At 41.4% G+C, this 26,627-nt stretch overlaps 2 protein-coding genes across 10 annotated transcripts in view; one reads left to right on the plus strand and one right to left on the minus strand.

The window, feature by feature from the left end:
• Positions 1-2,120: 2,120 nt before the first annotated feature.
• LOC144610617 (volume-regulated anion channel subunit LRRC8C-like) lies at positions 2,121-7,547 on the minus strand. Its single transcript, XM_078429451.1, has 3 exons — positions 7,396-7,547; positions 4,069-4,452; positions 2,121-4,002 (listed from the first exon to the last, which is right to left on the minus strand). Exons 1-3 carry the CDS (start codon positions 7,545-7,547, stop codon positions 2,121-2,123), a joined length of 2,418 nt encoding a protein of 805 aa, XP_078285577.1.
• A 6,061-nt stretch (positions 7,548-13,608) lies between these two features.
• The window catches only part of brd4 (bromodomain containing 4), a 142,961-nt gene continuing 129,942 nt past the window's right edge, over positions 13,609-26,627 (plus strand). For 6 of the 9 annotated variants that reach the window (XM_078429243.1, XM_078429241.1, XM_078429246.1 and 3 more), the window contains exon 1: positions 16,684-16,898. Coding sequence is in view for 5 of the 9 variants with exons in the window: in XM_078429241.1 (XP_078285367.1) it covers positions 16,852-16,898 (47 nt within the window). In the remaining 4 variants the exon portion in view is untranslated. Of the gene's footprint in view, positions 13,670-16,683; positions 16,899-26,627 lie in introns of those variants that run through there. The other 3 variants (XM_078429245.1, XM_078429244.1, XM_078429250.1) reach the window with 3 other exon arrangements.

The raw sequence follows: 26,627 nt of genomic DNA on the forward strand, positions 1-26,627 counted from the left end.
CTTTAGCCATGAAGAGCATCAGTTCCCAGCTTAATTTTTCATTCATCCCATACCCTTGTTAATGCATTTTTAGCAAAATACCACAAAGTGCTGGAGTACATCAATGGGTCAGGCAGCATATCTGGATAACTTTGATAGGCAACGTTTCAGATCGGGGCCTCTTCTGAAGAAAGGTCCTGACCCAAAATGTCGCCTATCAATATTCTTCTGACATATTCTTCTGACAATATTCTTCTGACATGCTGCATGGTCCACTGAGTGTTATTTGCTCCAGATTCCAGCTTCTGCAATTCCCTGTGTCCTTGCATTTTTAGATGTGAAAAATGAAATGAAATGGAGCTATACTCCTCCACACTCACCACATTCAAAACATCGCTGAAGTCTCACCTGTTCAGTACTGCCTTCAACCACTGAAGGTCACCTCACCTTCTGTCTCCTTTCTCTGTTCATTTATTTATTTACTTATTTATCTATTTATTCATTTCCCTATGTTCTCAAAATCTCTGTAAAGCGTCTTTGAGTATATGAAAAGCGCTATATAAATAAAATGCATTATTATTATTATTATTTACCCTTCCCAGGTACATTGATGCACTATAATGAACTGTCAAACTGCAATCTCAAAATCAGTTAATTATTTAATGCTAATAAATCAGTCGTTAAGTTTAAACTTACACTAAAAGGAATTGAAAAACTCTGTTTTATGGATATCGCGCAGTTTTCAAAAATCAGAAATAACTATTCAGCTCTCAGAAAGATAGAAATATGCTAAGAATGCAAACTATAATTTTCAGTAAAATTACTTACAATTGAGAATTACACTCTGTTACTAAACTAGGGAGCTTAAATTGGATTACATAAGCAGCAAGCAGTTTTTTGAATTTTTTAAAAAGAAATTACATAAAATGGTAATAGGGAACTGAGTGGAAAAAAGGGTTTAATCAAGTTGCTGGTTTACCCAGTCTATCAGAGGTAATATAAAAGTTAAGACCATTCTCTTGTGTATGAAATATTGTATAAGCCATGCATTGTGTCCAGAGGACTTTAGGGCCTTTGATGAACATCAATAGATTTTTCTGAAAATATCTCCAGAGTCTGGAGTTCAATTTAAGCCAAACTTATGACAAGAAAGACGCAAAGTGCGTGAGAAGCACAGTGGGTTAGGCAGAATCTCTGGAGAACATGCATAGGTGGTGTTTCAGGTCAGGTCTTTCTTCAGTCCTGACCCAAAACATCACATATCAGTGTCCCCGGAGATGCTCCCTGACCCACTGAGGTACTCCAGCACTTTTTGGTTTTTTTTGGTATTAAACCCACGTCTGCACAAGCATCTCGACCCGAAACATCACCCATTCCTTCTCTCCAGAGATGTTGCCTGTCCCGCTGAGTCACTCCGTCATTTTGTGTCTATCGTCTGTACTTCCTGGTATATTCTTATGAGATGAAAGTCTTTTCTCACTCAACAGATCCTATCGTGCAGGTGTTGTCGACAGTGCTGTCGGATTAATTTCCTCATCAAGATCCAGTGACTACAAGTGAACGGCAATATCTCTCCAGGTCAGGTGTGACTTGGAGAGGAACCTGCGGGTGGTTGTGTTGTCAAGTGCTTGCTGCTGCTGATGCTGAGAGTTTGGGAGATATTTTCAGAGGTTAGTGCAGTGTGGTGGCGATGGAGAGAATGAGTGTTCACGATGGTAGATGAAGTGATAATCAACTGTTGGCACAAATGCATTGTCCAATAGAGGAAGGGGAAAAAGTCAGGCTATTGTGTGTATTGTTCCAAAACCAGAGTTGGGAACAACGGAAAAGATTTTCAGAAAGTTCAATCACTGTTGCAGCTCTTTTAACTTGTCTATATCATAAGGGATACTTGAATCAAATCACAGTTAACAATTATTTCTTACAGCTTTATAGCATTTCTTGCACTGTTGGCTGTGTGCAAAGTTAAGTGCAAGAACCCAAATATCAGCCCCACTTTGTTTTACTCACCTTTTCTCTTTCTCTGCTTCCCTCTCCTTCCCAAGTGGAACTACAATGAGATCTTTGTTAAATGTCACCACCCTATTTTGTAGAAAAGAAGATGATTTAGATGCTGGTTATTCAATACTCACGTTTCAGATTCATGACATATTTTCTATCTGCTCCCTGACTTCCAGAGGCAATGTTTTAAAAATGTCATCCTCGACACAGAGTTGGTTTCTCCGGAGACAGACACACTGTCCTAGTTCGATTGGAAGCTTATCCAATTTGTTGGCTTTAAGATCGAGGAGTTGCAGTTGTCGTAGACGTCCAATAGAGGGAGAGAGAAAAGTCAGGTTATTGTGCGAAATGTTCAGAACCCGGAGTTTGGTGCAGGAGAAAAGATTTTCGGGAAGTTCAGTCACTTTATTGCATTCGATAGCAAAATGTTGCAACTCTACTAGCTGGTCGATATCAGGAGGGATCTTTGAAATGTGATTATGGGAAACATCTAGGAAGAGTAGTTTTGTTAGTTTAAATAGACTTGGGGGCAGGAACTCAATCTTGTTCTTATTGAGATACAGCATTTCCAGTTTTGGAATTTTGGCAATGTGAACAGGAATGGAAGTGATATTGTTATGCCACAACCTTAGGCAGATGAGCTTCCGGAGGTTTTGGCAACTGGCGAGCTCTTCTGTTGAGCTTAGGTTGTTATCTTTAAGGTCCAGTTCCTGTAGGTTCGTCAGACTGAAGATGGCGCTGGGAATTCTTTCCAGGTTGCAGTGGAGCAACCTCAGCAGAGTTAGGCCAAAGAGCTTCTTTATGTTTGTAAGTGATGTTATTTTGACCCCTTCGTTGTGAATTACCAAGCACAATAGGTGATTCGCCATGTCTAAAATTGCATTTGGAAGCTTGGTTATATTGGTCTTCAGATGCAAGGTATCTATTTTGGGCAGCTCACAAAACATCTGCAGGGCAGTGGAGATTTTACTGTCTGTTTGCAGTTGCCCTTCGATGTAGAGTTCGTGCAAATTCTTCAAGGTGAATATCCACGGTGGTATTTCATCAGCAATACCAAATCGCACGCGCAGAGTTATCAAGTTCTCCTTTAGGAATAATAGTGCCTGCCTTTCCACCTTAACCGAGCAGTTGTACAACCACATTTCCTTCATCATTTTCAGATTGGAGATGGCAGCAGAAATGGCAACACCTTTGATGAGCTCCAGCTTTAACACTTCAATCTCTGTCAGGTCATAAACCTGGATGGGGATCCCAGGCATCATGAAGAGATGCATTTCAACCTTGTTCTCCATGTTTGTGATGAGACGCTGCTTTAGTCGTTCCTGAGTCCACTCATGGTTCAGATTGAGCTGGAGAAGTTTATTTTCACTCACGTCCGACAGGAACACTGCAAATTTCCTGGCGTAGAGTTTGTCATACTGGTCAATGAGATGAAGCAAGAATGCAAAGTCGTTTCTCACGTCCGGGATATCATCCATCCCAGTTTCAACTCTCACATTTTCAAATGAATACTCTTTCAATTTATAATACAATATCCAATGCAGTGTGTAGAGACACGTGCAACTATACAAGACTATTGCAGTTATGTACAACAAGGATAACATTTGGAACATTCTCCATAAGCCATGAATGCAGAAGAAGTCAGTGAACCCCGTGATGTGCAGTGCATCGACACAGTGGATGTTGTTACACATCTGAGGAATGAAAATGCTGATGTAGACAAGAATGACTACACTTTGCACAGTGCGGACAATGGTCTGATTCAAGTACATTGTATAGAGAATGTCTCCCTCTTCTGTATGCAGGCGAAACTTCTTCACTTTTTCAAAGAGGGATTTGGCCTGCTCACCTTCCTTTTTATCCAAAATTTTCATTGAGGAGTTGTCTACCATAATGCCACCAGCAGACTTCAGAACTTGTGAGGAGCCTTTGGACAAAAGAGAAACCTTATCTCCTATATGAACGTCGTTACTGAATGTAATCTCTTGTGACAACGATTCAGAAAAGTCACCTTTCAGTGGACTATTCATTGAGGATAACGATTGATCTGTACTGGACTCAGAAACTACCGGCATTCTCGGAGTAGACTCCTCATAGACAGTTTCTGACAGTGCTTTGGTGGTCCATGGTGAGTCAAGGCATTTCCCAAGGACAGTAATAAAATGCTCTATCTTAGAACTTGTGCCAGGAAACTTGAACCAGAAGTTGCTGCTGATGAGGAATATTAAAGAATGTAGAAGCACCAGATAAGGGAAATACTTGGAAAACCATATCACTGCATTATCATAGCACCACTGATTAATCAGATAGTACTGCTGAACATCTAGGCCAGTCTGGAATCCGGAAGCAAGCACATTAAGCTTAAGCCCTTCCAAAATGGAGTTGTTCCATTGACGTTCCTGAATAGAGAGGCCCTCTGGCACTGGAATACACAGAATCTGCCCATTTGATACCTGAAAATGACAAATCACTCTGAACAGAAATTCGTTTGATTATGGATTTCCTTTCCGTATTTATAACATGTAAAGCATGCACATGTGTGAGTCTTTTAAATGTTGTTGTTATAGCAAAACCGCTACACTTTTTTTTAATGAATTTAATGAATTATGTCATAGTCTTCAAAAAAGAATTATTTACTGATTTTTGGATCGAGTTTTTCTTGTGGCAAGACAGATGACGAGAGCATCATGACTCAGGTGCAGGCAGTTGCCAGAGAAAATGTGTTTATGAGCAGTGAGATCTTTATAACTAGGCACTGTAAATGAGGAGGATTATTGTTCTACTCCTCTGAACTATTGTACAATTAACAATTTAGATGCCCCTGGGAGTAAATGCTTAGCTGTGGTCTCAGCGTTGTAAATGACATCAGCCCAAGACATTAGATTGAAAACAAAGAGGGTGTATAATCCCTCACATAAAGGAAACATAATATCTTGCCACAAGAAAACTAGACACAGAATTCAGAGAATAATTCTTTTTTGAAGACCACGACATCAGTTAAAAAAAAGGGGGTAGGCGTAGGTACAGTTATAACATTTAAAAAACATTCACACAGGAACGTGGATAGGAGAGATTTGGAGGGTATGGGACGGAAGAATTTCAAACTCATTATATTTCAATATTCTCAAATGAATGTTGGATGCTTTCAAGAGAGAGCTGGATAGAGCTCTTAAGGATAGCGGAGTGAGGGGGTATGGGGAGAAGGCAGGAACGGGGTACTGATTGAGAGTGATCAGCCATGTTCGCATTGAATGGCGGTGCTGGTTCGAAGGGCTGAATGGCCTACTCCTGCACCTATTGTCTATTAATGAAAGTGAAGGTTGTTCCAGCTGTCTTGGCTTTATCTAGGTATAATGAGATAATCATACCATGTGATTCAGACGAATCGACCGGGTTCAAAAGAAGGGACAAAGGCAAATCTATATTAACTATAAAAGTGTACACAAAGTAGATTTTACATATGTCCATTTTACATATTTCTACTAAATGAGTAGAAATATGGAATTTACAAGAAATATCAAGAAAATATATATATTTACTCAGAATGCCTAACTTTTATAATAGTCTACAATAAAATGTTTGATAAATGGTTGATATTTATCTACAGCATATTTTAATGACCAAGAAAATAGCTTGAAGGTATTTATTCACAAAATGCTGGAGTAACTCAGCAGGTCAGGCAGCATCTCGGGAGAGAAGGAATGGGTGACGTTTCGGGTCGAGACCCTTCTTCAGACTGAAAATAACATTTAAAAAACATTCACACAAAAGAAAATTGCTCTGGGGGCCAGCGGAATCAAGGGATATGGGGAGAAGGCAGGCACGGGTTACTGATTGTGGATGATCAGCCATGATCACAATGAATGGCGGTGCTGGCGCAAAGGGCCAAATGGCCTCCTCCTGCACCTATTTTCTATGTTTCTAAAGAAAGTTTGTACTAAGCCACATCTAGGGCAGTAGAAACCTTCCTGGTGAAGATAATCCCAGTGCTTTTGGGGAAGGAATTCCAGAATTTTAATGTAGTGATGAATAACTATTTGTGGTACATTTCGAGGTCAGAATTGTGTGCAATTCAGAAGAGGAGCTACAAGTGTAAAGTATTCTCATGAATCTGTTGCCCTTATCTATCTTCAGGGTAGAGATTGTGGGCTTTGGAGATGCTGATGGAGTTGCTTGGGTGAGTAACTACAGGGGGTTCTGAGGACGTGTGTCAGTGGTGGACGGAATGAATGTTTGGGTACGTCGATGGGTACCAATGATGTTTTGTCCTGATAGTATTGAGCTTCTCCAGGGCTGTTGATGCAACAACTCAACCAGATAGTTATGGACTGCTTCTATTTACTGATGAATTGCATTTGGAATTAAACACAAAGCTTTCATCAGCAAACATTATCACACCTTTCCTGACCCAATGATGGATAGAAGGAAGCTGCTACAGATGGCTGGGCCGAGGACATTGTTCTGAGGAACTGCAGTGATGGCCTGGAGATGGGGTGATTGTCCTAACAATCGCAACTACTTCCCTTTGTGTGACTCCAACCACTGCAGTGTTTTCCCTTTGATACCATTGACCAAAGATACTAGAGGAGCAGGATGAACCACTCCGTCGAAATCACGTGTACTGAAGTGTAGTACGCAAAGGAACGGAACATCCACCATTTTAGTAGGCAAAACCCGCCGTTCGCTATGCCTCTCGCAGTGTAATCAGTGTTTTGGGGTAACAGTATGTGTGATGATACCATAAAAATGCGGAATATATCTCATCTATCAATTCACAGATATTTGTTATTTTTCTTTTAAAATGTTTCTGCAAGTTTCTGCCTACTAAAATGGCGCCGTGACATACTATGGTTTTTAGGGTCGAGTGGTCTATCTTGCTCTGCTCTATTATGTTTGCCATTGACTTCAATTTTAATAGGACACCTTGATGCCACAGTTGCTGCCTGAATGTGCAGTCGCCCTCAGCTCACACATTCATCTCTGTTTGATGAGGTCTGGAGCTGAACCGCCCCACTGAAACCCAAACCCTGCATCACTGAAGAGGTTATTATCAAAGGCTTCCATAACTTTATCTTGTTCAGCTAAAAGCACCCTTTTTCTCTGTTGGCATTCACAGCAATTTGGTGCACCATAAAATATTTGCTGATTTAAATCAGCATTTAGACACTTCCCTACTTAACAATGTTTTGTCTGAACTCAACCTAAACGAGTGGCAATATCCGTAATCATGTCCAAGTTTAATTCATATCTTGAAAGGACAAAAATTGTGGGGAGAATAAAGTAATTCTTATACTAATCCTCACCACTTCTAATTTTAAATGCCTCCATTGAGAAACTAATGATCAGGTGTGCTTTTTGTTATTAACACAACAGAATCTAATGCATTAGTGACCCTAACAGGTTACAATAGGTCACTCCTTCGTTTTTACCTGCAGTGCTCCTCCAAACATTGACACCAAAACCATTAGAAGGGTCAGATATTCTGCAAATACATCCCACCAGGGCTTCAGGATTTTGAATGCTGGGTCTTGTTCCCCAAAATATGATAGTTCTGTCACTGGAATCATTTCTGCTGGGAAGAAAAGATAATTAAGTAAAAGATCAAGTGCAGAATAAATTTTCCAATTCATCAAGTGTATTGGTTATAAGGAGAGTTTGGGCGGACCTGGACTGTTTTCTCCGGAGCATCGGAGGTTGAAGGGAGACCTGAATGAAGTTTTTTTAAATTATAAGAGGCATAGACATTTGGGATAGACATTCAGAACCTTTTTCTCAGGGTGGAAGTGTCAAAGACTAGAGGGCATCATTTTAAAGTCAGCGGGGCAAAGTTTAGAGGTGATGTCGGGAACAGAGAGTGGTGGTAAACACAGATATGATAGTGGCATTTAAGAGGCTTTTTGATAGCCACATAGATGTGTTGGGAATGGATCGTGTGCAGGCAAAGGAGATTAGTTTAACTTGCTATAATGTTAGGCATGGACATTATGGGCCAAATGGCCTGTTCCCATAACTGTACTGTTTTGTGTTATCCATGTAATTATAGCTGTGACGTTAGTGACATGCACTCAACATCAAAGGTGAGTTTGTTCTTGTCCTCATCAGAACTCCACCAACCGCCAACTCCAGCCGGGTTCACTGGATCATGATGGAGACCACAAAATTGGATGGCTTTTTATTTCCTTCCTCAAGGGCACCAATGTTGATTCTAATACCCAATCTATAGTATGCCCTTGTTTTAATGGACGTCTTTATAACAGATTTTGGTTATAGTGGACAGACCCTCCGGCAGCTGCTGACGCCACGCCCGGTTCGCACTCTGTCCCCTGCCGTTCACAGCTCCGGCTTGCACCCCTCCCCTGCTGCTGCCACCGCCTACCATCACCTGCACAGCAACCACCTACAGTCCGCGACCATTGTTCCTCACCTCTTCCCCGCTCGCCAGCAGGCCGGGGCTGTCAACACACCTGGATTCCAGGCCCAACTCCGGACCAACAGTCTAAAGAAGGGTCTCCACCCAAAATGTCACCTATCCCTATTCTACAGAGATGCTGCCTGTCCTACTGAGTTACTTCAGCATTTTGTATCCTTTTGTGTATTAACCAGCAATTGTTTGTTTCTATTACTTGTAGAATGATAATACCTTATTTGGTTAGAGTGGACAATCGGCAATAACAGACACCATTCTTCCCCTCCCCCCCCTTAACGTCCGTTATAACAAAAGTGTACTGCCTAAATAACAGCATGGAACAGATATTAAACATGGGTTGGATGGTATGAATGGCTTGACCACTCATTCCATTACATCGATCATTGTAACTCAATGTTCATCAACAACCTACTTTTAATGTCACTAAGTTTTGATTTCATTGGGACTGATATTTAGAAATATTTTTTCTACTTCACATTGTTGTAAAAAGCAACTTAAAATAATTATAATATTGTGGTATTTATTTATTAACTTCTAATATGTTACTAAATTTGAAAATAATTTGTTTTTTCTGCAGGCTAATAAGAATATATAATACAGTCTAATATGGTAAAGACACTCATATAATTTTCAAAATAAAGGATGTTTCACTTCATGTTTTGAGGAATCATCAGGATGGTTTTCGGTCCACAGGAACAGTTTGGCCTGTTGAGCATCTCGAACATTTTCTGTTATTTCACGTTTTCATCAAAAATTTGCTTTTGGTTTAATATGTTCTTGTTGAATGCTTAATTAGATATGCTACTTTTTGTTTTCGTCAGAGACCTTAATGCTTTTCTAACCAAAGCTGATGGGAGTTATTGTACTTTCCCACACTTACAAGTTGATCAAAGTGTTTGGAATATATTAATGGGACACATTATTCTATTCAATTTAAATATAATTAACTCTTGTGTTATTTTTTTATGCATATATGCTTAATTGAGGTAGGAAGATGGCTGACCTTAATGTTCTCCAGTCCAGAATTTATTCCTAGGAATTTACACAATAGCTTGGCTGTATTCCAGCTGAGCAGACTGTCAGACGAAAGACAGCAGATTGGGAGCAATAATCTGCATTTCTATTTCAGCATTCTGTCAGAGAAAGAGTGAAAAAAACCATGTTGCATGATTAATTTCATCTTTTAAATTAGTTTAGGTTAAGTGAGTTTGTTAGTTTGATATTCAAGTTTCTGATTGCTGAATAAAGTTTGTACTGCGTACTTTTTGTTTGCAGGTAAAAATTCTTTTTAAATGTTGGTTGATAGGAACATAACAGAAATGAGAACAGAAACCAGAGTTAATGTTTCAGATCAATGACCTTTCCCCAGATCATGATGTAAAATATTAATTGTTTATAAGACATATTATTGTCTTCACCATATGAGACTGTTAAAAATTCTTCTCAGCTTGCATAAAAACGGATACTTTTAAAATTTAGCCACATAATTTTTCAAGAGAGAGTTAGATTTAGCTCTTGGGGCTAAGGGAATCAAGGGATATGGGGAAAAAGCTGGTATGGGGTACTGATTCTGGATGATCAGCCATGATCATATTGAATGGTGGTGCTGGCTCAAAGGGCCGAATGGCCTACTCCTGCACCTATTTTCTATGTTTCCATATTTCTATAATTGATAGCACAGGGCACCACCATCCCTTTTCACTCAGATAGTTCTAAATCTGTGGAATTCTCTGCCTCAGAAGGCAGTGGAGGCCAATTCTCTGGATGCTTTCAAGAGAGAGTTAGATAGAGCTCTTAATGATAGCAGAGTCAGGGGTTTGGGGAGAGAGCAGGAACGAGGTACTGATTGCGGATGATCAGCCATGATCACATTGAATGGCGGTGCTGGCTCGAAGGGCTGAATGGCCTACTCCTGCATCTATTGCCTATTTTCTGAAGTATTCTTCTCAGGCAATTCCTCAAGATTGAGGATGACTTGCTTCCACTCTGGTTTAGTGGAGTCTCATGAGGCAATGTAGGAACTACAGACCTCCACACAAGTCCACCTTCCAAATAGGCAGTTTGTAACCAAGAGCACCCCTTCTACAAGACACCAAGGTTCCCAATACCACCCTGAATGCTCCTCCACTTGATCAACCATGGCTGCAGAAGTCAGTAGAGATGTTGCACATTCTTCAAGGAAGCTTTGAGTATATCCTTGAATATTGTCCTTGATCAGCCTGGTGACCTCCTATGTTAAAGCATGGAATGTCATGATTTACTATGGACAGCATTTGATATACACTACCTTAGCCAATGTATGAAGATACTGCAATAGGAGAAATAAGCTGAAAATGTGATAAAGATAGAGACAAGATGCTGGAGTAACTCAGCAGGTCAGGCAGCATTGCTGGAGAAAATGAATGTGATGTTTCGGGTTAGGACCCTTCTTCAGACCTATATTTGTTCTATTTTTGGTGTAAACCAGCATCTGCAGTTCCTTTTTATTACATGAAAACATGACATTCTTTTTTCTAAAAACAATCTTTAAAAAAAATCAGCTTAACAAATATAGAAAAGTTGTGAAGAAGGGACCCAACTTAAAAAGTCACCTCCAGAGATGTTCTCAAGAGATACTGCCTGACCCTGTGAGTTACTCCACCACATCGTGGTGTTTATTTTAAGAGTAAAGATAGGCTGGAGAACGAGTTTCTTTCTTTTAACCTGTTCCAACTACACGATGAGGAACAAAAGCAGCCCACCACTATGACCTCCAGTGATGTTAGCTTTGTGGTGAAAGTAAACATATCAAACCTTGGAGGTTGCCCCACAGACCTGTGCTACCCACGTGTTGAGCCATCCTGAAATGCCTTACAATTGTTCTAGACCAAAGGCCCGTCAGAATTTTGATTTCAGTCAATTTCTTCAACAGATGATGATCATCAACGTGGGATAAACTGCCAGGCTGCAATGCAATAACTACTGCTCACCGGATGGTCCAGGCGATGCTTCGGGAGAATGGTACTTGCATCAAAGTATAACTCGTAATAAGATTTGTCCTCGTTCCCTCGATTACAATGCAAGCAATGAAGCTCCAGAGAAAGTAAAGGAGACAATCACTTACTGACAGGATTCACACTCAAAGAACGATTGGGCTCTGAGTTTAAACACTTCAATGAACAGCCGAGGGTGCAGCCAGTTGAGATTATGTCAACTTTGTTGAGGTAGAGATTGTCGAGTGATCGATCCAGCCGGCTTGTCTTTCCAACGGCCGCTCCAACCGTCGGGAGAGACCGAGGTGCGAACGCTCCTCGCCTTCTGAAGAAGTCAACGTTCCCCACCACCCCACCCACAGAGCGAATTGGAACACTTTACCGCCAATCCCGAGATTAAAAAGGGGGTCTGGGAGAGAGTCTTTGAAAGCATTTGTTGGGCTACAGACAGACGATTATTGTTATCATTGCACTATTATTGGGTTTTTTTGTGTGCGTGAATATACACAATCTAATTATTGATTAGATTAGATTTGTGTCTACGGTGTAAACATACACACATACATACATACACACATTTACATAATACACACACATATTTGTACTAATATGATCTAATTATTTATGTGTATTTATGATCTATTTATGAGTATGTGCATATATACACACACACACTGAACTTTTTTCTCGTTTATTATATTGTTTACAGTGTACTATGTTTACATATTCTGTTGTGCTGCTGCAAGTAAGATTTTTATTGTTCTATCTATGACTATAACCTTGACTCTTGATAAACACAAAACGCTAGAGTAACGCAGTAGGTCAGAAGGGTCCCGAAACATCACCTATTCCTTCTCTGCAGAGATGCTGCCTGCCCCGCTGAGTCACTCCAGCTTTTTGTGTCTATCCACGGTTTAAATCAACATCTGCAGTTCCTTCCTGCACTTTTCATCTGCAGCTCTCTCTCATATATAGTATAAGAAAATAACTGCAGATGCTGGTACAAATCGAAGGTGTTTATTCACAAAATGCTGGAGTAACTCAGCAGGTTAGGCAGCATCTCAGGAGAGAAGGAATGGGTGACGTTTCGGGTCGAGACCCTTCAGACAAGAATATATATATATATAGTATGTGTGTATATATATATATATAGTGTAAGAAAATAACTGCAGATGCTGGTGCAAATCGAAGGTATATTATAGTTGTGTGTGTGTGAGTATGTGTATGTATATGTGTGTGTTTGTATGTGTGTGTATGTATGTATAGTTTGTATGTGTGGTAGACACAAAATGCTGGAGTAACTCAGCGGGACAGACAGCATCTGTGGAGAGATGGAATAGGTGATGTTTCGGGTCGGTGTGTGTGTATATATATATGTGTATATATGTATATATATATATATATTTGTGCGTGTGTGTGTATGTACATAAAAGCACACTGAACCTTTTTCCAGTTTATTTTATTGTTTACAGTGTATGATGTTTGCATATTCTGTGTGTGTGTACATAAACGCACACTGAACCCTTTTTCCAGCTTATTTTGTTTACAGTGTATGATGTTTGCATATTCTGTGTGTGTGTGTACATAAACGCACACTGAACCGTTTTTCCAGTTTATTTTATTGTTTACAGTGTATGATGTTTGCATATTCTGTGTGTGTCTGTATATATGTACATAAACGCACACTGAACCTTTTTCCAGTTTATTTTATTGTTTACAGTGAATGATGTTTGCATATTCTGTGTGTGTTTGTACATAAACGCACACTGAACCTTTTTCCAGTTTATTTTATTGTTTACAGTGTATGATGTTTGCATATTCTGTATGTGTGTGTGTACATAAACGCACACTGAACCTTTTTCCAGTTTATTTTATTGTTTAGTGTATGATGTTTGCATATTCTGTGTGTGTGTGTGTTTGTATATAAACGCACACTGAACCTTTTTCCAGTTAATTTTATTGTTTACAGTGTATGATGTTTGCATATTCTGTGTGTGTGTGTACATAAACGCACACTGAACCTTTTTCCAGTTTATTTTATTGTTTACAGTGTATGATGTTTGCATATTCTGTTGTGCTGCTGCAAGTGAGAATGTCGTTGTTCCATCTGGGACACATGACAACAAAACACTCCTGACTCCTGAGTGTCCATCCTCCCTAAAGCCTGGGGAACTGCAAGGGTTAAGAGGAGAGGCGGGACGTGCGGATGATTGCCAGCCGGCGTCTGGCGTGAGTCACGCAGGGGCGGAAAGGTCGGGTGGAATCGGGAGGCCGCGGGCGCAAACCACAGGTAAAATAAAATTTACGGGCAAGCACCCCGAATTCAACTGCTCGAAAAAAATATATAGTTTTGTTTTTTTGGGGGGGGGGGGGGGGGGGGGGCAGAGAGGGTGAGGCGGAAACAAAATGGGGTGAAAGTGGGCGAGAAGGGGAGGTGGCGGCGCCTCGGGACGGGCCCGAGTGCTGGAGCCGCGGCCTCGGGTACATCATCTTGCCGCCTCATCGTCCCTACCCTGCCCGCCTGAACAATGGTCCCCCCCCCCCGAAACCTCACCCACACCTCCGCTCCACACAGATGCTGCCCGTCCCGCTGTGAGTTACTCCAGCATTTTGTGTCTACGGTGTAAACCAGCATCTGTGTAGTCATATGTTGAAAGACTGGAGCGACTAGGCTTGTATACACTGGAATTTAGAAGGATGAGAGGAGATCTTATCGAAACGTATAAGATTATTAAGGGGTTGGACACGTTAGAGGCAGGAAATATGTTCCCAATGTTGGGGGAGTCCAGAACCAGGGGCCACAGTTTAAGAATAAGGGGTAGGCCATTTAGAACTGAGATGAGGAAAAACTTTTTCTGCCAGAGAGTTGTAAATCTGTGGAATTCTCTGCCTCAGAAGGCAGTGGAGGCCAATTCTCTGAATGCATTCAAGAGAGAGCTGGATAGAGCTCTTAAAGATAGCGGAGTCAGTGGGTATGGGGAGAATGCAGGAACGGGGTACTGATTGAGAATGATCAGCCATGATCACATTGAATGTCTGTGCTGGCTCGAAGGGCCGAATGGCCTCCTCCTGCACCTATTGTCTATTGTCCCTTCCTACGCAGTTATAACTATTAGTTCGGGTATCATCCCTGTGTGTATTGTATACAAACTTAGAATTCACGTTTTAAAATTGGGTACCAACTTAGAATTCAAATTTTGAATTGGGTAGGCCCTCAAGTGTACAGTACACACAATGGTAGTCAGGGGTTATGGAGAGAGGGCAGGAGAATGGGGTTGAGAGGGAAAGCTAAATCAGCCATGGTTGTGGTGGAATAGAGAATGGCCTAATTCTGCTCCTTTAACTTATGAACTTGTGAATAAGTCTGCCTGTTTTCCCTTCCTGAAGTAAATCAGTTCACCCTTATCGCAACCTTAGCTATCCCACGAGTCACGTTCCTAAAGTCCAACAGTCCAGTCAACAGCTCAGTCTAAGGAAGAGTCTCGATATGTGTAGATCAACCATATTTATGTCCCTCATTCCTTCTCTCCAGAGATGTTGCCTGTCCCGCTGAGTTACTCCAGCTTTTTGTGTCTATCTTGTTTGTCTGCCTGACTCTTATATATCGATAAGACCAAGCTCAGACTGGGCGATTGTTTCTCTGAACACCTCTGCTCCATCCGCCCTGGCCTATGTGATCTCTGGGTTGCAAAACACTTTAACTCCCCCTCCCATCCATATACTGACCATTCATTCCTGGGCCTCTTCCACTGTCAGAGTGAGCAACAGGGTAAACTGGAGGAACAGCACCTCATATTTCACTTGGACAGCTTACAACCAAGCGGTATGAATATTGATTTCTCTAACTTCAAGTAACCCTTGCTCTCTCTCTCTCTCGGTCCCTCCCCCATGCTAGTCCTACTAGTTTCACTATCCTGATTAATTTTACTGATTTCATGGCTCGTGTTACCTTTCGCTCAGCTATAATGTACCATGCTACCTTTCCTTGAACAGCATCTCATTTGATCTGTCCTTTTCACACCGTACCCTTCCATATCTCTAGCCTCCCTCTTCCCTGTCTCAGTCTGAAGGGTGTCGACTCGAACCTATTCCTTTTCTCCAGAGATGCTGCCTGTTCCACTCATACCTCTGCATTTTGTGTTTGGTTTGTGAAGCGGCTGGCGTGTGAAGTAGATGTTCTGTGCAGGAAGGAACTGCACATGCTGGTTTCACCCAGAAGGTAGACACAAATGCTGGAATAACTCAATGGCAGGCAGCATATCTGGAGAAAGGGCACGGTGGCACAGCGGGAGAGTTGCTGCCTTTCAGTGCCAGAGACTCTGGTTCAATCCTGACTATGGGTGTTATCTGTACGGAGTTTGAATGTTCTGCCCATGACCGTATGGGTTTTCTTCGGGTGCTCTGGTTCCCTACCACACTCCAAAGACATGCAGGTTAATTGGCTTGGTATAATTGTAAATTGTACCCAGTGTGTAGGATAGCGTTAGTGTGCAGGGGTTGCTGGCCGGCACGTTGAAGGGCCTGTTTCCACACTGTATCTCTAAACTAAAAGAATGAGAGATGTTTTGGGTCAAGACCCTTCCTTCCATTTCTTCTCTCCAGAGGTGCTGCCTGACCCGCTGAGTTACTCCAGCACCTTGTGTCCTATCTCCAGAGATGCTGCCTGACCCGCTGAGTTACTCCAGCACTTTGTGTCTGTCTCTCCAGAGGTGCTGCCTATTCCGCTGAGTTACTCCAGCACCTTGTGTCTATCTTCAGAGATGTTGCCTGACCCACTGAGTTACTCCAGCACCTTGTGTCTCTCTCCAGAGATGTTGCCTGTCCCGCTGAGGTACTCCAGCACCTTCTGTCTCTCTCCAGAGATGCTGCCTGTCCCACTGAGTTACTCCAGCACTTTGTGTCTGTCTCAGGCGCAAGGGGATGTCAGCTATCACGTGCCAGGAGGGGCAGGCCGGCCAATCGCCGCGCGGCGCCTCCATCACGTGACGGAACACCCCCCTTTTTGTCATGGGGGGAGGGGGAGGAGACCATTCCCTCTCCTTTGGTGCCCGCTAAAAAATATATAATAATAATCAAACCGGGATTTCGCCAAAGCCTTGGGAATGTCTTTCGCTTTTTTCCCCCCATCGCGGAGGTTCCGACGTCAGCCGCCGGCCGTCGCCATGACTCACACGGAGATGGTAACCAATGGTGATGCGGGGCCGCCGTCACGTGGAAAGCCGCAGCCAATGGGAACGGGCGGTTTTCCGTCACGTGGGGAGCGCTGGCCAATCGGCGCGTCCAAGATGGCGGGGGGTATATAAGGTGTCGTCGGGGTGCCATTTGCGGAGCGGAGGCTCGGCTTCAGGGAGTCGCTTCTCGTCGGATTTATGTAGAAACCTCCAAACGAAACGGGTAAAGTATAGGTTTAAAAACTCCCGAAGGCGCCGGGACTCGGTTGCCGTTTTCGATAGCTGGATTTTAAGCGGCAGCATGGAAAGTGAGGGCGGTTCTGCGGCCCCGGCAGGCCCAACGACTCGGTGAGTGCCGGCGGGGACAAGGCCAAACTGCGGGCGGGGGGAGGGAAGGAGAGAGGGAGGGAGGGAGAGGGCAGGCGATCGGCTTTTATTGTTATCGGCGCCGAGCGGGAAACGGCTTCCTGACGCCATTTTGTGCGTGTGGGTGGGTGTGTGTGAGGCCCAGTGCCGGGGCCGTCTCGGTGCTCGCTGCCACTTTCTTTTAAAGAAGGAAAGATACGCCCGTTACCCTTTCCGCACAGCGGCGGCGCCGCCTTAAGATGGACGTCGGTGTGTGGCCGCAATGGATGGTGTGGGTGGCAGCACAGAGTCTGCCTCTTGTGCACTAATTCCGCCGCCTCCCTCCCCGACCTGTTTTTTTTGGGGGGGGGCCTAATAATTAACAGCGTCTGTTTCCCCGGAAAGTTACGGAGCCGAAATGGCAGCAATAGCAAATTCTTTCGTTGTAAGAGAGTACATCATTTTACTCTATTCCTGCGTTCACACAATAAAATAGTCCAAATATATTCCTGAAAGTTACTTTTGTAACTATTAAATTATTGTTGATTACCTGGTCCCAATACAGGTAATATCGACGGTAATATGTGATATTATCGCACATTATTTCGGTATTTTGAACACAAGTATTGGTATAGGCTTTTGTAAGTTGGCCAAGCCTGTGGATAACTGCTTTGATTTGTTTACCTTAGATATGGGTTCAGGTGCCGGCCATTTCAACGAGTGCGCGGAAGTGCGAAGTTGATGCACTCGGTCTTATTAGATGGATGCATTATCAAGTAGTTTGCAGGAAAGGCCGAGTTTCACGTGACGATAGTTAGTTAATTTCCAGCCACCTCCAACATTTTTAAATTATGACTTCAGAACGTGACAGCCTACACGTGTGGTTGATGGTGTAATTATGAAACCAAGAGTTCGGCCATCCGTTCTGACAATCTGAACGTTGTCTTGAAATCCATGTTTGAAATATGATGCAATTTGCATGCCTTTGCTCTGCTTTTCTGGGTGACAAAATTGTATTGACGACAATCTTGATTAAAGCTCTGTTCACTCGAGTCGAAACAGCACTTTCCCACTTAGTTTACCATATCTTTACAATCGCTAACGTTGAGTTGGCAGTTTTGATTGCATTTGATATGCACGCTACTATTACAACTAACAGTAAACAATCGAATTTCTTCTGCCCTTCTATGTGGACGAAAACATTCCAGTATTCCGCGATCTGCATTGAACACATGGGATGTTTTAATGATGACATTTTACTTTAGGGCTTTGTTTGTATGGCATAGACACAAAGTCCTTATCTTGTGGCCTTTAGTTATTTAACTGATTACATGAATCTTGTACATCCTGTTAAAACAGTGATTTATTTATCTTTTATGCAAATTGGTATTTCCACTCGAAGAATGGTGTGTTATGTTTGCTAAATGGGGTGCAAATGTACTCTTAAGAATTACTCTTGAAACAATGTTGTACATAATCAGTTCTCAGCCTTTCACCATAAAAATGATAGTGAAAGTAGGAATATTATATTATTAATTATTGATGAAAAGAATGGCCAAGTTGTGTTGTATCTTGGTATGTGAACGTGAAATGATTTTTTCTATTTGAATTAATAACGTACAATACGTACATCACTGGGAATGCAGCTTAAAGGAATCCCTTCAACTTATTTTTTTTTAAAGAATTTGGAGCATTGGTTAAATTTGTAATTAAGAAACTGAGTAAATGAATGCAATGTCTACTATTCTGGATTCAATTATTTTATTGATTTTTAAAAATTAATATTGTATTTCATTATCATTATCAAGCACTGGGTGACCCTATCCATTATCAAATCTGTTTCTCATGAAATATTTCGAACTATGGAAATTTATTGTGCGGTGCAGCTGGTCAATTGAATATTTTTTGGCATGGTTGGTCATGTGTTTTACCTCTGAATTTTCACTTTAGTTTTACTGTAGAAGTGGTATCATTGCATTTGTCAAATCAAATTTAACAATGTTAAAATAGTTTGCACGGTTTAAATTGCTATTGGAAATATCGACAAACAGAATTACTCTGGCAGTTCCGAATAGTTAAATTGGAATCTGTGGAGGCTGGTATTGGTCTTGCACCTTGGATGGTTTGTGATTTAAGTCCGTGAAATTGTGAAACTCTTTATTGCTTTATGCTAAACGTTTTTCACTCTGCATAATAAGGAAGCATACATCTTTGAACATGTATTTGGCATCATGAAGTGCATTAGATTGGAAAACTGATACTTAACTAATGAACCTAGGATGAAATATGATACTTTAATTGAATTAATCGCTGTTGGATGTAAAGCCAATACAGCCTGTCAAATCTTTCTCTTCAATTGGATCCACCATCCCATGCACAGGTATGGCTGTAATATTGAATAATACTGCATTGAGATTCTGTGCCTGAATTTTGCTGTTTGTGTGTATGTGGGGGTGAGCGTTTGGAATTTGACCTCGTTTCTTCATCTCAGTGAAGTAGTGTCATCTTTGCTTTGTGTTTAAGTGCTCTGTGCCTCCTCTGAAGATGAGCAGAAAGAAAACAAATAGCAAGATCAAGATGATGAGAGGCGATGGGTAGCATGAATGGGAGTGGGGATAAGTAGCAGAATGAAATAAGCATGCTTACACCATTTACAATTTTGGGGATTTATGTTCCTGGTTAGAAACATAGAAAATAGGTACAGGAGGAGGCCTTTTGGCCCATTGTGAACATGGCTGATCATCCACAATCAGTAACCTTTAGAAACATAGAATATCTCGTACATACAAGTCATAACTTTGAAATACAAATTTCTGTTTCTAGTTTTAACTCCTAACACAAAACAATATGTGTATATACAGTTTTATACTTTATATACAGTACTTGTGAATTCCCAATCATTCTGTTTTTGGTTTCAAAGTCAATATCTATATCTGCTACTTCATTTGAGTTAACTGGAAAACAAATCATTTTATGCAACAGATAGAAAAGAAAAGATACTTGAGTTGGGCTAGTTTTTTCCTTGATTCTCGACCAGTTCAGGCTTGAATATCATGTTGGATACATCATGGTTGAATCAAGATGAGAGCAATTTTTAAAATTTTCTTTATAGTGTAGGATTAATTTTCAGCTGTCTACATTGTCGTATTGGGCATTTTCGGTCAATTCTGTGCCCCCTTTTGCACCTATGAATGCACTGAATTCCCCACAATAGCAATAAACTGCAGTTTGGTATCTCCATCTCAAAAACGTTTTTTAATTTGCCCAGATTACTCATTTGTGCTACCATTTTCTATTTGGGTAGCCTTTTGACAAAAATAAAGTAAGATGCAATTCTTGTAAGAAAGAAATGAAATATCTATTTATTGTGGCTGAAATTATTCTCTCCAACTGCTGTTACTCTCCTTCAAATTAAATGATGCGCATGTTAAAGATTACAGGAGTACTCCATTGTTAATTAGATTAAGTTATTTAAAAGTGCACTTTTTGCTGAATTTAGCAATTTTGCGCTTTCTGGTAAAATAATCTCTTTGTAATACAGCCGTTAGGGTTACAAGGTGTGAGAGAAAGTGGGAAAACATGTTATTTGGTTAATTTTAAAAAAAACAATGTTCCCAAAAGGTGACAAAACAGGTTCTTAAATTTTTGCCTTTTTTTGGGCAGTGCATTTTTTTCCCCCGAACGAGATTGTTGTAAAAATGAAGATAGACACAAAAAGCTGGAATAACTCAGCGGGACAGGCAGAATCTCTGGATGGAAGGAATGGGAGACGTTTTGGGTCAAAGTTCTTCTTCAGACTTTGTTGTAAAAATGTCTTTTTTAACCAGGAGGCCTAGAGCATAAAGGTATCTTGATTCTGAAAACTAAAGCATGGTTGGTTAGGAAATGCTAAGTCTATTCTGGGTCTACTGCTGAAATATCTGCTAGTTTCAGCTTTTTTTTAATGTAATGAACGCTTTTTTAATGTAATGAACTGATTCTTTTGGAAAGTTACACAATGTTGTTACATACCATGAAAACATTCTCTGGTATATTTTCTCACATTTAAATTAGCCATGGTGCCTCCCTCCTGGCAGACAAGGTCATAATTTTCATTGTGGATAATGAGTACCAACATCCTCCTTTTTAGCAACTCCAGAGGCTGAATGAGAGATTGTGGTGTATATAACCTTCTAAAAAGCTTCTAATCACATGAGTAATTTGCTAAACTCCACCCTGTCTCAACTACTTTTGCATTCTGTGAACTCATCTATGCAATACACTCCTGGAGGTCATCCAAACCTCTGCTTCCTGTATCCTCGACCGATTAATCTCTCCTGTCTTTCTGATTTGCATCCCAGCTGAACAATATCCTTACTTTTAGAATTCTAAAATTCCAACAAATCTTCAAACTGTGTAACCATCTTCAGCTTTTACTTTCTAGCTACAATGTATACTTCCTGCATGTGGCTGATTTTAATCATTACTGTAACAATTGTGCCTGGGCCACTGAGTATTTGGGCAATTGTCCATACTCCTGTAAAATTTGGTTGCATAATGCTCTTATGAAAGATCATTAAATATTGTAATGCATTATAAGTTTTAAACTCATTCACGTAATTTGTTCATGGGGGAACGGGGACGACTATTTGTGTCCTTATTTGACATGCTTTGCTAGATAGCGGCAAGTTGGAATATTGAAGGATTTTATTTTATTGTTTCTAGCTTGACTGCATATAATGGCAGTGCTATGCATGGCAAATGTGACAATGATAACCAAATTACCCAATCAAACTTAATGGCTTCTCTGAAAGTGTCCAAGGTTGAATTTATGTGAACAATTTATATGAAATTAACCTGACTACTTTTTCTGAGGTAATTATCCTGCTTTAATGAGGAAGAGTTTTTGTTTTATCTCCTGCTCTTTAAATAAAGTTGACTTTGTTATGAATCATTTGAGTTGCTCAACCTATTCATCGATTGTCACAGGTATTCTGTTCCTATTTTAAGTTTTCTACAAAACCACCACCTACTCCGGGGTGCAGTTGGCGAACTGTGCTTACTGCTGAGTCATTGAATCTTCTAGTTTTGTCTACTTCGCTGTTTTAACAAGCTGAACCTTTTGAGGGAACATTTTGTAAAACACACATGTACTGGTAAATCTTCACGAGTGAATTTCAAAATGGTTAATTGGAGATAAATATTATTAATTTGGTTATCATTAATAGTTAACTGGTGTGAATATCTGAAATCCTTATGTAACAAAGACAATTTTAAGAGTATCTACTAGAATAGGGTGGACCCGTTGGGCCCAAAGCTCTCCTGCATTGGTGTAGCTCCCTCCCTCCTCCTGTCTTCACCCACTCCATCCCCCTTCAACCCCCCCCACTCTTAGGGGCTCTCCTGCTTTCCCCAACTCAACCCCCCTTATATAGTCGGTGATGGTCCGGGGTGCTGGAACCGTGCGGGAGCAGGGACTGCACTTCCTGGTGGGAGGCGCGCACAAGATGACGGAGTGGGCGGAGGAGAAGAAGGAGAGCGGCCGCATTGTGTTTGTTTGCCGTGCTGCCCGCTGGGGGTTGTAATCCGGTGATGGTCCCGGGGGCTGGGCGTGAGTGGGGACTACACCTCCCTTCGGGCAGCACGGCACTCACACACACACACACACACCTCTCGGCGAATGGTGGCGGCGGCGGCCATCTTGTTGGACCCTCTGCTGCCGTGTTGCACCACAGGAGGAAGGTCAGGCACGGGGCACGCCGGGATGGGGAGGAGAGCGCATTTATTAAGGTAAACAGCAGCTCGTAGGCTCAGCAGCCCCCCCCCTCATTTGCCGCCACTCCCGTCACTCGGGCGGGTCCCACCCCCCGCGGCCATTGTGGGCCCCCCTCCCTCATTGGCAGCTACTGCCGTCGCTCGGGCTGGTCCCAACGCTGAAGACGGCCTTGGGAAATGGAAAAGGTATTTTTAAAGCTTTAAAATGTCTTTAACTTTAAAAATATAAGACCAATTTGAATGAAAATGGGTTCTATAGATCCCAGGACAATGGTGAGTAAGGTGGGCCTAAAATTGTCATGCTATCGTGTGAGGGGGGCACAAAGATTAGGAACAAACAAACGGGGGTGGGGAAGTATCAAACAACGGAACAAACAAGATAAGAGTTTTAGTAATATCTAGATAGTTAAACTAATACCAATATAATTGCATAATTTTTGCAACAAAAAAAACCTTCTGAACTTTAATTTTGAGAGTGTATTTTGAACCATTAGGGTATAAAGTATCAATTGGGGTAATTTGAGATGTTCATTTTAGCCTAAGAAAGTTGTTCATATTGACTCTGAATGTTTTTCCTGTATGCCACTTCCTCTCCTTGTTTTGAATAAAGGCTACATGCGCTTTATAATAAATACACAGAACAACCTAATGTTTCAACAGAAATTTGGGGTTTACTGATTCTGTGAAATGCTTAGTTGCAGCACTTATCAATTGAGCAACGATTTCTCCTCCAGTCTCTGAATTCCATTCTGTAACACTAATTCTCAGTGTACAAATGCCCAGTCTTATTTAGAATAAGACTGAGACCTAGAGGCACACAGTAATTTAAAACCAAGTAGTGCATTGCAGTAACCTATATTAGTTTTCCACTTGGAGTAGGTCAAGAGTGGTTATTTGTCATATATACTGACAACAGAATAATGACATTTTTGCTTGTAGCGAGCTGCTTAACAGGCCTTAAACCCATACATACAGGTAGAAATATAATAATCAAAAAAGAGTTTCAATGAATTAATAAACATAATACTAGGTAGCCACAATAGTGCAAAGTCCATATTATAATCAAAGACACTGTCCATAAAAGTTAATAGTTGCTAATGTCAGTGTTGTATAGTGTTATTTGTGCACATGACATTGCTGGCAAATTTAAAGATGGAACTGTGTCTGGGTGCACAGTCATGGGTATAGAGTAAAGCACGGGACTGAGATCGCAATCTTGAGCTGTGAATGATAGTTGATGAGCCACAGCCCGTGTATGCGTTCCTATTGTCCAAATGGTACAATGCATAGTGGAGAGCCAACAACTTTGCATCCACGCAGCACTGTTTTGCCATGCTTCAAATGGAACATGCATGTATTGTAAAATCTACAGAAGTGGCTTTAAGGTTATAACATCTTTTACAACCATGTCCCAAAGTCAATCAAATAATTGAATGCATTTCTCTCCTTCATGTGGCAGCACTTTCCTTACTGTGGCAGCACAACCAGGCAGCACTGCATGTGATAACAAGATCAACTATTTAATTATTTACTGGTAAAGGATGCTTTTGATAAGGTCCCTTATAGTAGACTGATCGAGAAGATTAAGATGTACATAATTCACGATTACTTGGTCGCATGATCTCTATTCCCTACATTTCCATGCGCCTATCCAAAAGCCTCTTAAACGTCACTATCGCATCAGCTTCCACCACCACCACCACCCTGGCAATGCATTCCAGACCCCCCACCCCCATGTGAAAAACCTGCCCTGCACATCTCCCATAAACATTCCTTCTATTACCTTCTGGCTATGCGCTTTAGTGTTGGACTTTTTCACCCTCGGAAATAGGTTCTGACTATCTACCTTACCTAGCTAGTCCTCACAATTTTATATTCTATTAAGTCTCCCAGCAACCTCTGACATTCCACAGAAAACAATCCAAGCTGATTGTGGTAGCTGAAACCCTCTCATCCAGGCAACATTCTGGTGAACCACATCTGCACCCTTGCCATAGCTACATCTACGTAACGACCATGAACTGCACGTAATACTCCAAATGCGGCCTAACCAAAGTCCTACTTTTTGACTCTTGTACTTAAAGCCTCAAGCAATGAAGGCAAGCAGGAGATCCCTCTGCACATCATTGCTGTTAAGGGTCTTGCCATTAACTGCACCCCCTCTCCTTGTATTCAACCTCCTAAAATGCATAACTTTGCATTTGCTCGAATTAAACACCATCTTAAATGCATGTTTATAAGTCTAAAATGTGATTTGTAGAATTTTATGCAATGGTATATGTATAGTCCGCCTAAATTGTACATATTGATGGCAATATCGTTAAAGATCTTTCCTTCACATAGACTGGCATTCAATATACTGCATTCATTTTTCCTTCGGTTTATACATGCCTTTGTCTAGGGCTAAATGACAGTTGTTTGTCGCTCAATTGAAGCTACCATTAACTATCTGTTTTGTTTTACTGCGCTTTTCACAGCTGTATTTCTTTCGAACCTGAACTATTTATGTACCTTCGAGCACTGTTTACTTTAATCTTGATACCATTATTAAGAATAAGGGGGCGGCCATTTAGGATTGAGATGAGGAAAAACTTTTTCACCTAGGGTGTTGTGAATCTGTAGAATTCTCCGCCACAAAAGGCTGATTTTGAATGATCAGCTATGATCATATTGAATGGTGGTGCTGGCTCGAATGGCCAACTCCTGCACCTATTTTCTATGTTTCTATCTGCCATTAAAGGCGATCCACTCATTTACTGAACAGAATTATTGGAGCGTGTTTCCTACCCTCACTGATCACATTCACATCTGGCTGTTATCAGATAATTCTTCTGGCCAACAGACATTGATTGTGTATGTGGTTACACTATTATTTGTCTCCATTCCATGCTGGTCTCTACATAAATTGTTTGTTACTCCTTAACCAATAAATTCTATTTATACTAATGCACAGACATCTTCCACAAAAGATGTCACAAAATGCAGCTACTTTATTTTTAAGCAGGAGCCAAAAGCAGAGAGGGGGAGGATGATAGGCACAGAACCAGGTGGGGAGAGGAATGGGTAGGATAATAAACAAAGAGAGACTAAAAACTGGGTGAATGTGAGAGGAAAGCATTTTGAAGGAAGGCATTCTGAAATTAGAAAATTCCATATTCATACCATCGTGTTGTGTTCATCCCTCCTATTCCCTTCCCATCTGGTTCCACCTATCACTTACCAGCCTATATCCCAAACTCCTTTTTTCTGCCATTTACGGGCAATCTACCCGCATGCATGACCATGACCCGAAATGTTGACTCACTTTTTGCCTCCACAGATGTGGATTTTTCCAGCTTTTATTTTGTTCTAGATTCTACCATCTATATTCTCGCATCTTCTGAAGTTTACACTGGTGCTTGGTAATATCATGCCTTTCCATTGAATGCATTTGATTAGGATAATGGAATTGAAATGCCAATTCAGAAGGTTATTAATTAAGTAGTGTAAGAAGATAATTGCAGATGCTGGTACAAATCGAAGGTATTTATTCACAAAATGCTGGAGTAACTCAGCAGGTCAGGCAGCATCTCGGGAGAGGGAATGGGTGACGTTTCGGATCGAGATCCTTCTTCAGACTGATGTCAGGGGGGGCGGGACAAAGGAAGGATATAGGTGGAGACAGGAAGATAGAGGGAGTTCTGGGAAGGAGGAGGCGACGGGAGGGACAGAGGAACTCTCTAAAGTTGGAGAAGTCGATGTTCATACCACTGGGCTGCAAACTGCCCAGGCGAAATATGAGGTGCTGTTCCTCCAATTTCTGGTGGGCCTCACTATGGCACTGGAGGAGGCCCATGACAGAAAGGTCAGACTGGGAATGGGAGGGGGGGTTGAAGTGCTCGGCCACCGGGAGATCAGTTTGGTTAATGCGGACCGAGCGCAGGTGTTCAGCGAAGTGATCGCCGAGCCTGCGCTTGGTTTCGCCGACTTAAATAAGTT

This window comes from Rhinoraja longicauda, chromosome 37 (assembly GCF_053455715.1).
Source record: "Rhinoraja longicauda isolate Sanriku21f chromosome 37, sRhiLon1.1, whole genome shotgun sequence".
NCBI lineage: Eukaryota > Metazoa > Chordata > Chondrichthyes > Rajiformes > Arhynchobatidae > Rhinoraja > Rhinoraja longicauda.